Source organism: Chenopodium album, chromosome 9 (assembly GCF_948465745.1).
Source record: "Chenopodium album chromosome 9, dcCheAlbu1.1, whole genome shotgun sequence".
NCBI lineage: Eukaryota > Viridiplantae > Streptophyta > Magnoliopsida > Caryophyllales > Amaranthaceae > Chenopodium > Chenopodium album.
In genome coordinates this window covers 9,952,924-9,969,139 of record NC_137842.1, presented here as the reverse complement: position 1 = coordinate 9,969,139, position 16,216 = coordinate 9,952,924, and the positions used below count along the sequence as shown (strand labels likewise).

General features: G+C 32.8%; 1 protein-coding gene across 1 annotated transcript; it reads left to right on the top strand.

Moving 5' to 3' along the window:
- Positions 1-9,954: 9,954 nt before the first annotated feature.
- Positions 9,955-10,943, top strand: LOC145558379 (protein S40-4-like). The gene has a single exon (XM_081619606.1). The coding sequence runs from the start codon at positions 10,091-10,093 to the stop codon at positions 10,613-10,615; it is 525 nt and encodes a 174-aa protein (XP_081475732.1). The 5' UTR covers positions 9,955-10,090; the 3' UTR covers positions 10,616-10,943.
- The last annotated feature ends 5,273 nt before the right edge of the window (positions 10,944-16,216 follow it).

Sequence of the window (16,216 nt, the reverse complement as noted above, 5' to 3'; positions counted from 1 at the left end):
TAAGATGAAACCTCACTAAGGGGTTAGGGTTTTGTTAGTGTGTTTCATTTTGGTGTTGTTGCTTATGCTGGAATCTCTTTTAACATAATGATTAGAAATGGGATTGTTCATTGCTGATCATTGACAAGTCTCTTTACATGAGAGACTTTTAATTTCTGAATATATGTCTAAAGCAATATATGTCTAAAGCAATTTTAATTTAAAGCAATTGTGCTACATTAACGTAAAAAGACGTTTCTATAATAATAATTACTAGCTATGCGTACGTCTTATAACTCAACATGAATGATACCTAATATTAGATACTTTTTTCCAATTGACTAGGCTTGGTTTGATGTATTTCATTCTAAGCTAATTTGATGGGAGAGTTCCAAAATGAGCTAAAAAATGTACAACTCATACGATACGGCAAGTTAAGTGAAATATGTTCATGCTAAATTTCGTCAAGTAGGATTTGATGTGGGATACGGGCTACGGATCAACTAAATTAAAATAGGGAGTATGGAATGCGGAAAGTAAATGACGGAAAAATAAAGGGAGAGGGAGGAGACACAATATGGTGACGCGGAAAACCCCAATGAAGGTGGGTAAAAACCGCGGGTGGCAATGAGTCCACCAATCCACTATAATACGGGCATAAAGCCAATAATTACAAGTACAATGCGTGTTTGGTGCATATAAAATACAACGTAGATAAATACAAAGTAAATGGAGTGTATCAATCTCGTAATATGGCTAGGAGGTATGTGACACGTTTGTGGGTAAAAAGATGTTTGTATGGAGATTATGAAGGGTATAAAATATAGTAGATGGTAAGTGGATTATAAAATATAGCTAATGTCAACTTTGGAAGCAAGTGTTGCCGATGACGGACGAAAGATGGTCGTCGACGGACACAAGCATATGTCATCGACGAATGAAAGGTGTTCGTTGACGGACAGAAGGCGGTCGTCGACGGACGAAAGCCGATGTCGTCGACGGACGGAAGCCGATGTCATCGACGGACGGAAGCCGATGTCATCGACGGACGGAGGCTAATATCGTCGACGGATGAAAGCTGATCGTCGATGGACAGAATTTAATGTCGTCGACGTCGGAAGGACTTTGTCGATGTTGAACGTTGGTTGTGATAATGGTCACGACGTTAGTCGAAGATTGTCAACAAATAATGAACTGGCGACGAGGCCAAAATAGGTGATTCGGGTGCTAAGACCATTGAAGAAAGAGACGATGTCTGTGTACACCGGCGATAAAGCCAAATCTCGAATGTTGTAACATAGATTGAGTACTTGGACAATTAGATGATATAATTACTTTATATATGAATTTGTAGAAAGACAATAAATATACTTACTTTTGATCCTGCATCAACATGTCGTTAGAGGATAATATAATAATTCATTAATATGAAAGACATTAAATTAAACTAAACCTGTTGATGATATTGATGTTGCTTTAGGTATGTTGCTTTAGGGTCGCTCAATCCGAGGGTAGAGCAATTGAATCGTTGTCATTATAGCAATAACCACGATGATACGTTAGCTCTTTGTTATGACCTATGGTGTCGAACTCGGCCCATTTAGGCGACAAAAACTCTTTTCAACATGGTGTTTGGCGACGAGGCCGCATATGTAATTTGAATGCAATCAATAAGGGATTTCTTAATGTGTTAACTCATTTTATGGCGTTAAAGACAATCGGAAAACTTTGTTGCAACGTCCGACACTAAGTTTGTTGAATGTATTTAGTGTTCACACTTGGTGTCACAACCAAGGGGCGCTTTCTTCATAATAAATTCAGGCGTCAAGGCCATTAACATTTCAAACATTTTCTTTGTACGGAGATAACATTCGATTGCTTTGTCTTGCACTTTAAAAGTTTAAAGTACAAAATATTTATCGTATGTGATAACTTTTGTAATATCGTTGAGAACAAAGACTTGTGAGAAAATATAATCATTGCATGACTTTGTATCGGAGGGTAAACTCTAAAGTAGTTCCAGAGATGCCGACATTGGACATTATGTGTCTATGTTACCGATGCATGACAAAAACAATTTAAATTAGAGAACAAAAAATAAATGTTTCGTAGATAAAATATTGAAGACATGCAAATAAATAAAAGAATGTTTTTCTAAAACGATTTTTTATCGACACTAACGATACTCTACATGCTTATGACACTTTGTAGGCTTAAGAAACTGTATGTACTTTAGGACTTGCTCGTTTTGCAGTGTTTCGTTTGTCAATATGATCAATCGTTACGACCAATCCTTTCGGTGTACTTTTGAAGAATAACTTTAAAAAAGTTATACTATCGTTGTATGGCCATCATTGCATTGTGCGCCAATACCCCTTGCGCCCTGGCGTCTAACGCTGAACACTGAGGATTAAACTGGTAGTTCAGGTACCGGGCGTTTGGCGTCTGACATTAAGGTCTATTTTCCCAGGATTCGTTTGCTACGATGTTCTTTTGAGCGGCAGTTTTCCTCATCCCTTTTGAGGATGTCAGTGTAACTGACGCCTTTGTGAGTAACCGTTGTTTGGAGCTTTGGTCATGAACTTTTTTCCTTTGACACCGTCGTTCGTTGTATTTTTTGTGTCGTGATGTTCCGATCCTTTGTCAATGTCGCTACAACTTGCTGGTGTGACCCTTGGTTGTTATCGCCATAACATTGAAGTTCCCTATTCACACATGTCGTCATGATCTTTATTTACGTCATCATCTTCATGGCGTCGAGGTGTATGATGTTTTCATACATAATATTGAAATCGTTATGCTTAATCTTGGCGTCGAGTAACCTGTTCGTCATCACTCTAAACACTAATGTCGAATTTTTGCATTAAGTCATAAATAAATTGAAAATGTGAATTGTAAACGATGCGTAAAAAGATTTAGATATTGCATATGACGTTGATTCATAAACCAAGATGTAACCACATGTTTCATCACAAGAATTACTGATAATCAATTAATAAAAATAAGTAAGCCAAATAACGAAAACATAAATTAACTATGTATATTACTACATCAACAAAGATGATAGACATAACAAGTAAAACTTTAAGGCGGTAGAATCATGTCAATGACAATGCTAATTTAGCAAATCAAAGTGATATATAATACGTTGATGAAGATGATCAATGGAAAAAGAAATAAATACTTTAAGCTAGACAATAAATTAAAGAGCATGATCATGACATTGTAAATGTAGAAACTAAAAGCGATAATGTTGTGTACCTCAATAGTGTCGGTGACTACCACGGTTTGTGACAAGATTGATGGAAGTCGACATACATTTTAAGTAATAGAAAGTTACCTTGATAAGAATTGATGTCATTTAAATCGAGCCCTCAATGTTGGATCACTCGGGAAGATTAAGTCAGGTTTAGCCCCGATGTCATATTCGATGTTGGTAAATTATCTACAAGAGAATTCTCATATATCGACTCGTTGTTAAATAACCATGAAATAATAACAAATAACATTCTCCACCATACGTATTCAGAAAAGCGTTAAGCATTCATAAGTATGTTAAGAATGAATCATAATAAAAGCATCGACAATTAATCAAAATATAATGATCAAAGCGTCAAAAACTAAGGAAAAATAATCATAATAACCAAAGCGTGATGTATCGAAGCATCAGGGATCAAATAACAAAATTTAATCAAAGCATTAGATTGATAATCAGATCATATTATCTTGCCCCCTTGTGGCAACTTCATGAAAAAATGCAAACAATATGGAATGAAGTTAGCCACAAAATATAATGCTACCGTCAACTTGTTGTTGTTTTGCTAACGATAATATTCTGACATCATCACTACTGACTGACATCGCCGAAACTAACTATCGTTGCTGAAATGGAAGATCGACGTTGCTGACACTAGCTGTTGACGGATGGATGACGTCGAGTTATTGTTGGCGATAGTAAATTGCTGATAATCTTATTAGCGCCAACCTTGATGGTGACATCACTTGATTACTTATCCGTTTCAACGATAGCATAGCCTAGAAACAATGTTAGTCTATGAAGGCAAGCATTAAGATATAGTCGGTTAGTGCATAAGAGTCAAAGTTAATTGGGAAAGAAAAAATAAATAAGCTAAGTAAGCGAACAACATTTGCATGAGTGCTTTTGTTTATTAAATGACGATGAAATGATAGCAATTAAGTTAAAAGATAATGCTTTTAAAGCTCTAAAAAATTGATAAAAACAAAATGTAAAACATTAAATTAGAAATGGAGCTTCAAAGTAACAGCGGTCATGTAAATAATGAAAATTAGGAACAGATGGTAATAACTCGTTAGTACAAATAAATGTAATTAAACCTTTATGACAAGGGTCACTATTATGTCAACAATATGACGTACCTTGGTAGCGTCGATTAGGTTTCGTAGCATGCTTGATAATAGTGACATATAATTCAGATAATATAGTAGAAAACTTACATTGGGAAAAATGTCAACGTTTAAGTCTAATCGTTTACTTGAGAATTTGTCATTCGAGTCTTCCTACCATGGCTGTGTTATAATCCTCGACCTTGGGTGTCGAGCCCCCAGCGTCATGCTTTAGGTTAACATCAAATCTATAATCTCTTTTTTAAACTTATTGTTAATTACGCATAAAACCACACTAGCACATATCAACATATACAAAGTAGCATTTGATATATGTACTTGCATTAAAAACAAGTCAAAGCATTAACAATTAATCAAAGTCTAGTGATCAAAGTGTTAGAAACTAGAGCATTAAAATTCAAAACATAATAATACAATCCTAAAGATTAAAGCGTTGAGAATTAGCAAGAGAACAGTAGCAAAAAATATTTGAGGCATTAGATTAATATTGAAAGTATACTATCTTGTCCCCTTGTGGCAACTTCATGAAAAATGCAAATAATATAAAATGAAGTTACCCACATAATATAATGTTACTATTAGTTTGTTGCTATTGTCGACGACAATACCTCGATGTCACAATTAATTGATGTTATGGATATTCACCTGTAATCTTATTTTATCTAAAATCACGCTTGGTACATAGGTTAGTCATCATGAAAAATATATATAAGCATTACTATAGCCAATGTCATTATATATGATTGGTAAAAATTTCATGAAAATATTTGTAGAATGGAGAAGTGTCAAGTAAAATATCTAAATTTTGTATCAGATTAAATCTTACTTGCATCATCGTTAAAACTAACTATTGTCGTCGACGTCGAAGCAAGTTGGTGACAAATGATATTGATTTGTTGACTGATGACCTCCATGGCTTTATTGGCCTCCACATTGATGGTCATTGTCATTTGACTACTTTGATTATGACGATATAGTCTGTCATAGACTAAAGGAAATACAAAATAGTTAGTTAACTTAATTAAACCACAAAAAAGAATATTACCAAACTTGTTGAGATCGTCAAAGATAATCTCCCTTTGAGTTAGGTTGGCATCGATCACCACTTCTCATCGTCGGACCACGAACAGTAATTCTTATGAAGTCACTTTATAAGATTGGATATATCTTGATGATGGGAATGTGTTTGAATGTGTTTGGAAAGAAACTTTTGTAGGGTTAGGATTTTAATCTAGCTGCATCCCCACAGATGGCGCCAAATTGTTCATGCTAAATTTCGTCAAGTAGGATTTGATGTGGGATACGGGCTATGGATCAACTAAATTAAAATAGGGAGTATGGAATGCGGAAAGTAAATGACGGAAAAATAAAGGGAGAGGGAGGAGACACAATATGGTGACGCGGAAAACCCCAATGAAGGTGGGTAAAAACCGCGGGTGGCAATGAGTCCACCAATCCACTATAATACGGGCATAAAGCCAATAATTACAAGTACAATGCGTGTTTGGTGCATATAAAATACAACGTAGATAAATACAAAGTAAATGGAGTGTATCAATCTCGTAATATGGCTAGGAGGTATGTGACACGTTTGTGGGTAAAAAGATGTTTGTATGGAGATTATGAAGGGTATAAAATATAGTAGATGGTAAGTGAATTATACAAGTGGTTTAGGAAATAATAAGAATAGCTACGAGGGCATACGGAAAATGAGGCTGCAAATGATACTAAGGTAATGTGGGTTTTAGTGGAATTCATATGTGGACTAAGCTCATGTATGGATATATTTCGCAGGAGTAGTATGTAGGTAGTGGGGAGAACTTAGGCTAGTATTTAGTTGCATGGGAGGCTAGTATCCGTAGGTTGTGACCTTATTTCATGGGAGGAAGACTCTTCTATTTATAGAACTTCCAAGAGTAGGTTGGAGAGATATTTGGATGGTTGTTGCATAGTGGTTCCTTGATTCTCTCACCCGCTTTCTTAATTGGTGGAGTAGTGGTTGATTCCTTTACTTGGTCTTTTAATGAACTTGGACTTGTTCTAGGGTGTAAATACATAGTAACAATCTTGAAGATTGATTCTTGTTGACCCATTGTCCCTCCTTGATTCTAGGAAGCACTCGTAACTATCTTGACCCGGTCTTGTAGAGTCGATCGTTGACTATCATTATCGGTCAACCATTGTACAAAATTACCCCATAACACCTAATATTAGATACTTTTTTTCCAATTGACTAGGCTTGGTTGATGTATTTCATTCTAAGCTAATTTGATGGGAGAGTTCCAAAATGAGCTAAAAAATGTACAACTCATAAGATACGGCAAGTTAAGTGAAATATGTACAACATGAATACAAACAAAATACAAATCTAACAGTATAATCTGAAGATAAAATATAAATCAACTCCAACATGACCTGATTAATTAAATCATATTATTATTGATAAATCCTACTTCGTATATTTTACATTGAAACAAATAAGACTTGTACTGTTTACCATATACTCGTATAACTGTCAATATACGAAGTATAAAAGGATACTTTTAACTGTCGTACTCCTAATTTAAAAAATACAAGTACCAATAAATTAAGACGTAAATAACACGATTACTAATCTTATTTAATTAGATTTAAAGTTTCTTAAGAAAACAATAAATGTCAATGATATCCTTAAGATGGAATATTGTGTCCTTAATCAAAATAAAAAAAAAATAAATAAAAAAATGATGGAGCATTATCTACACTTGTAGTTATTAAGATGGTTTTGTAGTCTAATTAACTATTTAAGGAGACACAAGCCTTTATTAACCCTTCAATTCCCTTATCTATAGATGTCATCATACATATCTTGATATCTTCTATAGCTAAGGGACTCTTATCACCAAGAGCTCCAACCATCCTTCAATTCGTAACTCTCCATGAAACTTCTTCTTACCGACTTTATTTCATTTATTCATATATTATTTTGAGGGATAACATATAATATAATATGACATAATTTATTGGATAATACTGTACCAAGTACAATAATACGGAGCTTATATTTTACGAGTGCTTTCAAAGGATACACGTAACGACTAAAGAATGAAGCATATTTTGGTGTGGTTATTCGGATTGTTTAATTAATTACTTAAAGCTCCAATGCTACTCATTTACGACATGATACAGTTCAAGAGAAGGAATATTTAAGAGGAAAACCTTGCTAGTTATAAAGTTTAATTGTAGTTCATTTTCTAGATCGATCCATTTATCTTAAAATTGAACTAATACTCATTTTGCTAGTTGATGTTTAATTTTAATACATTTCCTCGATCAATTCCTTATCTTAAATTGAACTGTTTATGTAATACATACATTTATCAAGGTACAATTTCGATCATTAATACAACGTACTTTAACTTATACTCGTATATGAATTAATAACTTTGTAAAACTTTAATTAGTTTAAGGGCCTGTTTTCATTGACTGAACTGAACTGAATATTTTATAAGAGAAATTGAACTGAACTGAACTGAACTGAACTGAATTTCAACATTAGAGAACAGACCCTAATTTGATACATACATTAAAAATTCTTATTAAGACATTTGAAAATCATTATATAACCATGTTTATTTTTATATATTACTAGTAAAAAAATTTGCTTAATGCGGAGTATACTTTAGTAAACAAATTGTGTAAAAGTTAAAACAATTTAATTTTAAGAACTAAAAAAGTGTTTTAGATTGAAGTTTAATTTGACCTAATTTATTAGGGATTTTAATTAAGTGAGAATATTTTTGCAGAACATACAAGCTGCTTGTTGTTTTGCACTTTAGCAATATGACTTAAGAATTTGAAGTTATGAAGGTTGAGGTGGTGAGGATAAGGTTGTACAATTTTGGCAATTTAGAATATAGATTTTTTGGTGAAAATTTAGAATATAGATTGGACTCAATAAATTTATATGTATATGATGAATAGAATACGCTATCTACATAATTAATAATCTTTGGATGATAATAATGCAGATCAGCATTGATTCCCCCAATTTCATCTAGGTATACCAATTATAGTACATTATTGAATTATTGAAACCTTCACTTAAAAAATTAATTAATAATAAAGCGATATAATGCTTATCTTAAGATATTTGTCTATGATCGATTGGATTACTTTAATCTTTTTCTTTACTCTCTTACAAAGTATGATGTGTTTTTTTTATTGTATTTCATAACAATAGTATATTCCCTCTGTCTCTAAATTACATTTCTGTTTTCCTCTATTATGTGAGGAATAAATGCTAGAAACAGAAATGTAATTTAGGGACGGAAGGAGTAGTACTTATAAGCCCAATTTATCTCTCAAATACGAAAGAACTTTACTCTAAATCACGAGTCAATATAATAACGAACACATTTGAAAATGCGGGCGAATTCTAAATACAGAGTAATTAATAATTCAAGCTTAGCCTACCTAGGTGGATTTGATCGAAAATCAAAATAATGGAAGTCAAGTGAATGGTTGAATTTACACCACAAGAGTTTGTTAAACCATACAAGTAACTGTTAGTTTTTACATGTACATTATTGGAGTTATATAACAAGAAGTGCAAAAAGACAATTAGGATATTAATAAATCCTTATCCATCTCTATCTATTCTTTGTCAGCTCGTCAATTATATCCATCACGCCAAAGATTAATCCGTAAATATGTACACGTCAATAAAATTATTAAACCACGTCGATAAAATGAACCTATAGTACAATTACGATTTTATACAGAGTAGTCCTTCATTTCAATTGTTTCATTTTTTACCCTCCAGTTACCTGAACACTCCAATATGGCAATATATACACTTCACGTTTAAAAATATTGCATCATGTTATCTTTCACGGTTACAAACAACTTTAATCGTTATACAACTCCAATAATAGTAAAAGTTAATACATTATTTAGGTCTTAATAAAAAATGTATTAACTAGTAAAATATTAGTAAAACTTTAATCGTTATACAACTCCAATAATATATTTAGGTCTTAATAAGTAAAATAATAGTAAAAGTTAATACATTAAAACTACAAATTAGATGCTAAGATCTCATATAAATCACAATAAATAATTAAACGAGAGCATGAAAAGTCAACACGGTTCAATATTTTAAGAGTGAAGTAAGGAGTATACGATTAATGTTTATATGCAGTCTTATATGCTGATACGATACATATATATAAAGTGTCAAAGTATAATAATTAACCTTTTTTTTTTTGGTACAAAGTATTAAGTTTTGATTGAGTGAATTCATTATTTTAAGAAATACCAAAAAAAAAAAAAAAAAAAAAAAAAAAAAAAAAAAAAAAAGTAATTACTCCATAAAAAACAATAAATGCAAAATGCACTACACTTGGCAACTTTATTTATCCAAAAATTTTCATTTTTTCTGATAGGAACACTTGGCAACTGTTAATAACTTGGCTAAACTTTTAATAAAGTAACAGTATTTAAAATTAAAAACACCGAAGGACAAATTTGTAACTTCAAAGGATAGAGAAAATTTGATTGGATCGAAACCTTATCCACAAAATCCATTATAAATTGGCGTTACCCATTTCTAGTCTTTCTTGCCAACTCCATTGCCAACTACCCAATCATCATCATTCTTCTTCCCATTTCATTTTTCTCAACTATTTTTTCCTAACCCAATAAAAAGTTAATTATAAATTACAATTTGATCCGAAAAAAAAAAATGGCGAGTACGAAGAGTTACATGATGGCAACAAGAAGAGCGAGCAACTACCGATTCCTAAGCAACGATCCGATCCAACCATCACCGATCAAAACAACAACCGAGTTAGAGTTGGAGGAATCCGACATTTGGGGCGGGTCAACCCGATCCGACCCACCCGAGTCACCACCGAATTGGCGGAAGTCAAGGAGACCGATGGCAGCGCCGACACCAACAAGGAGTAAAAGTAAATGCGTAGTAGGCGGAGATGCGGTGTCGATGCCGGTGAACATTCCAGACTGGTCGAAGATACTCCGGGAAGAGTACAAGGCTGATAAGTGGAGTTTCAACGGCGAGTTTGAGATAACTGGCGGAAGTTGTGGCGGAGATGACGGCGGCGATGAGTGGGTGCCGCCGCATGAGTATTTAGCGAGGACGAGAATTGCGTCGTGTTCAGTTCATGAAGGTGTTGGAAGGACGTTGAAAGGGAGAGATCTGCATAAGGTTAGGAATGCGATTTGGGAGAAAACTGGGTTTCAAGATTAGATTGATTTAACATTTTTTTGAATTTGAATTTTTGGGATGAGAGAAAATAATTTACCGGCGATTTTGGAGATATTATTAATGGAATATGATTTATTTTGAGGAGTAGAAATTTTATTAAGAATTTAAGAGTTGTAGTGTTGGATTTATTCCGGGAAATTTTTTAACTTTTTCTCAGATATTTTTTTGGAATTTTGTTTTTGTTTTTTGTCATGTAGAGTAGTTTTGATGATGATTATGAAATATGGTGGAAAATCATCTCATTTAATGTAATTTTCGAATGGTGATCTGATATATTGTGAATGAAACTCGATTTTAAATTAGGAGTTTATGAATTAATTTAATTATTGCTAAGTACATTTTTTTGGAATTTTTCTGTGTTATTTCAAATTTCAATTATATAAATGTGGAGTTACATTTTATAAGTGACAATTTTTATTTTTTATTTACAAACTTGATGTAGCGATAGTAATACATAACACTAGTACGAGTGGCATTTTAAAAGGATGTGGAGTTGGCTTGATGGTAGCACTCCTATCTTGTAACTTCGAGGTTACGGGATCCATCCTTGCCCCCAGCATATGCTGGAATTTCCCCCGCCCCCCGTTGTACCCGCCCTTGTGGCTCATATGAATAAAAAAAAAAAAAAAAAAAAAACGAGTGGCATTTTAAAAATGACTTTTATTAAAAGTTTGAAACTAGATGAATGATTGGCTAAAGTTTAGATATTTTTATTTTCTGAAAGAATTATTATGCTGAAGGAAAAGCTTTTGTGAAAAGTTAGAAATATTAGCTTTTGAAATTAGAGGTAGCTTTTGAGGTAACTGTTTAAAATTTAATCTATAGTTTTAAAAATAAAATATTGATTTTTATATGTAACAGCTAGTCAACCGCTACTTTACCGAACACTCATATCTAAATTATTTATCTTCACAGCTAACAGCTTGTTGACAGCTAACAACTACCTACACAGCTAACAGCTGCCTCCATAGCTACATTTTGCCGAACATGCCCTTTGTTATCCTATCTAAACTTATTAAAAATAAAAAAACTAAACTTTCAAGGCTCAAACCATAAATTCACATTATTAAGGCTTTGGGCAAAAAAATAATGCATATAGAATGACACAAATATCAATAAGGAGAGATAGAGAGAGTGCAAGTGGGGGCACACCTAAAAAAGGTAAGTGGAGCAAATAATTGGGGACAGAGAGAGTAGTTAGACTTTGGAAATTTTTTTTTTCATATAATCATACTTAATCCGTGTTTTAATAAGTATTGTATTTTGACCGCCGCATAATTTTAGGTAAAAGAAAAATAGTGTTTATTGAAAATTAATGAATGTGAATGGAAAGAAATAATTTTTTTTTAAAAAAAGTTTTTTTTTTTTTTTTTTTTTTTTTTTTTTTTTTTTTTTACGTAGGTTTGGATGAGGATTATAAAAAAGAAAAGGGTAATGCTTAGGGCTATATATAAGCTTTAATATACTCTTGAAACTTGTATAAAATTAGGAATTTATGACAAAAACATACGTAAATAAGTGTAATTAGTGTTAATATTTTTATGATTTTCTAACTTATACGGAGTACGATATTCTAGTGTGTATTTAATGCTTATATGTAGCCCTCAGGACTATGTATAACATTTTTATATTATTAAAATGTTTTTTATAATATCGAAAAATGTGTAACACTGATTAAAACACGACCACTTTTTATTGGTGAATATTATTAGTGAACCTCGTAGCACACTTAGTTATAAAGAGATAAGGATTAACAATTTCATATGCTATTATATGGATCTGTTCACATTTACTGAACTAAGCTGAACTGAACTGATTGAAGCTGAACTGAACTGAACTGAGCTGAAATGAATATTTTATGAGAGAAGGAAATTGAGAGCTGAGCTGAACTGAACTGAACTGATTGGAGCTGAACTGAACTGAACTGATTGGAGCTGAACTGAACTGAACTGAAATTAAGTAAATGTGAACATGCCCTATATTTACGACTAGTATAAAAGTGTGTTTAATTCACTGGATTTTCATTAAACGAAAAATATATTATCTAATCATATTAGAACATTACTAGCTAAGATACACATGCAATTACGTGTGCTCAATATTAGATATCTATTTTGCTCTGTATTTATTCTAATAAAGAAACAATATTAGAAACCTATTAAGGGGGCGTTTGGTTCGTGAAATATAGGTATGGGGTATGAGTTTACAACGACTAAAACCCATACCATATGTTTGGTTGTTAAAAGAAGGAATTTTAAACCCGTACCTCAAACCTATGAGGTATGGAGTTTAGAAACCTTGAAGGGGATGTGGGTTTGGCTCATTCCATTCTCTTCGGTATCATATTAAAGGAGAAAATAGCGAGAGATTTCATTCCAAAACTAAACCAAACACATGGTATTAAGTATCAAGTTTCAACCTGTAGACACCCATTTGGGTCTCCCCAAAACCAAACCCAGTGATGAGTACCTTTCGCGTCGAATCATAATCGAATGAAACGAAAGTGTGGAAGGTCTAGTGTTGCGGAAAGTTTTTTTATTTCTTTTCTCTTCTCTCTGTTTTTGAAAACTTTATTTTAAGAAAACAGCCAATCTAGTTTGGTTGGTCCATGATATGGGTCCAATAGTAGTGTAGTTGGATGGGGCTTGCAAAGACCTTTCCAACGATATATTATAGGCCCAATTCCGATGAATATTGAGGAAGTTATGGCCAATTTACTAAAATGGGCCCGGTTTGAGCTTTATGTACAATGATCTAGGGGAGGGCCTAATATGATTTATCATTCCTAATGCAATTAGGAATGGTTTTGGTCTTCTAGAATCTTCTAGAAGGTTCTTTTCATTCCTAATTCAATTAGCATTGATAAGTTGACTTTGTTGACTTTTCAGAGTTTTAATTAAAATCAAATAGCATTTTCGAAGAAATTATATTATTTTATCTTCCAGTACGGTAAACTTATCGGATTTTCGAAAACGCGTTAGAATCAAGACTGGCGTCCAACCCCAGGCCTTGGCGCCAGGCGCTAGCCATTGGCGCCTGGCGCTAGCCACTGGTGCCTGGCGCCAGCTAGCCAGGGTTGGCGCCAACCTTGTTTCCTGAGCGTCAGACTCTGTTTTGTTAAATTACCTTTTTTGGCTGATTTTCTCTATAAATATCGTATCAAAAACTCCGTTTTCATTCACCAATTCACCAATTTTCACCAATTCTATTCATTCGCAAGCTTTCATTAATTCTTTAGCATTATTTAATTCATTCAATTCTTTCTTACTTGTTTTCATACAAAATTCCGTATTCACAAGATCAAGAAACACCTAGCCATATTCGAAGTTGCCTTCACCCTAAACGTGAAAGGTTTAATTTCTGAGGGTTTGGTCCCAAATTTCTCTTTCAATTATTTAATTTAATTGTTTGGTTATTATTTTCCTTGAAGTTACTAACGTGTGTATTTTGTTATTAGAAAGAGGTACGAGGCATCAAAGTAAGTGCTTTAATTGATTTATTGATATTATGATGTAGAAATCATGTTTATATTGTTGTTATTATATTCCTAGTATCATGTCTAGGGTGTTTTTAATATTAAATATGATTGTTATGATGCTTCCTATGTTCTTCCTAATGTTTATTCATGTTAGTATCATGTTAAGGTTAAAGACTTGATTTTTATTGCTTAGTGACATGCTAGGGTTTGTTATTAATCTTGTTAGTATCATGCCTAGGATCTTGCTATTTTTATTATGCTTTAATATTAACATGAATATGATTATGATTATAATTGTTATAATTTATGATTATTATTATTATTATTATTATTATTATTATTATTATTATTTTGGTGATGATTATTTATGATGATATTATTATTATTATTATTATAATTATTGTTCATGATTATTTATTCTTTGTTGCTTGATATTTATTATATATTGCTTGATCACACCTTTTATGTATGTTTAAAGGGAATTTGTATTTGTAATCACGCTTAATAAGATAATTAATAATCTTGTTTAGGGTTAATTGTGATTATAATTCAAGTGATCGCCAATAATAGTTTATTTGTGCATTAATGTTCAACCAACATAGATTAAACAGGTTTAGGGTTAATCTATTGATTGCATGTTAATTAAAAAGCGCACATGAATACGATCAGAATAAAGTAGAGACCTATTATTAGGGCAGGTTCAATCTCTTTTAGGTTGGATTTGTACCTTCATCCCCGAACCCTTATTTGGTTCTAGAACTTATGGAGTTGACGATCTCTTGGATCGTTAAGGGGTGTAACCTTCATCCTATGAACGGTTTACAAGTTCCTTAAAAAACTTGTTGGCGACTCTTTTGCTCTATCTTCTTCCCTTTTGGACGCCACCATACTTTAGTGTATAATCACAGTGGGGTTCAAGCTAGTGGGATTTTAAAGGCTTGAAATTATTCCCTACACAACCCGATACCACCTTAACCCAATTCCTAATTCCAAACACATACCACTCTGCGAACCAACCGCCCCTTAAGCTCTATTGGTGGGTACAAATTTAAACATGGTTGATTAAAAAAAAATTAATTGGTACATGTTTAAAAAAAAAAAAAAAAAAAAAAAAAAAAAAAAAAAAAAAAAAGTAAGTCTTGTATGTGGCTAGCCACTCGGTGTGACTACATTGGTTTATAAGTAGATTTTGGCAGTTGTCGGGCCGGGCCGCCATGGGCCGTGCCTCGCCGTGCCTGGTGGTGGCTCGTGTCGTGCCAGTGTCTGCCTACATCTTGCCATGTCGGGCCACTATTTGGCATACCCCAGCCCACGTCACGACCCACGTGCCTGGCGTGTCGTGCTGAGCATCGGGCCGCCCATAATATTTTTAATTTTTTTTTGTAAAAAATAATGAATATATTTTTTTTGAACAACTTCTAAAATGGATATACTATTCTTGTTTGGCATTGTTTTTTGTTTGCAGTTTTCAGTTCTTTAGAAAACAAAAACCAAAAACAGGAAATAAGAAAAGGTGTTTCCACTTTTCAGTTGTTAGTTTTCAAAATTATCATGAGTTTAATAAAGTTGACTAATTTTTTATTCATTATATGACATTTATCATATGATTTTGAAAAATAAAAAACCAAAAAACAGAAAACCACAGTGATGCCAAACGAACCCTAAATAATTTTATTAATTTATGTTTATGTTTTTTTAGTTTTTATTATTGTATAACTATTGTTCTTTTTACTATTCTTATTTTATTATTATTATTATAGTTCTTTAATACTCCCTCTGTTTTTAAATACGTGCTTCATTTCTCTTAGGCACGTATGTCGATGCTAATCTTTGATCAATAATATCTTTAATTGTCAGTAAGTATAAATTCTAACAATTGAAAATTAATAATCTATTCATTGAGACGATTCCAACAAGTACTCAGAAGACTGTATTTTTTCTTATATATAAATCACAAACATTAGTTAAAGTAAGATAAATGAATAGTGCAAAAAATAGAAATGGATCAAGTATTTAAAAACGGAGGGAGTATTATTCATGTTATTTTTATTGCTGAGCCGGGTCGTGCCTGGCATGCCATGTTGGCGGGCCAAACTACCATGCCA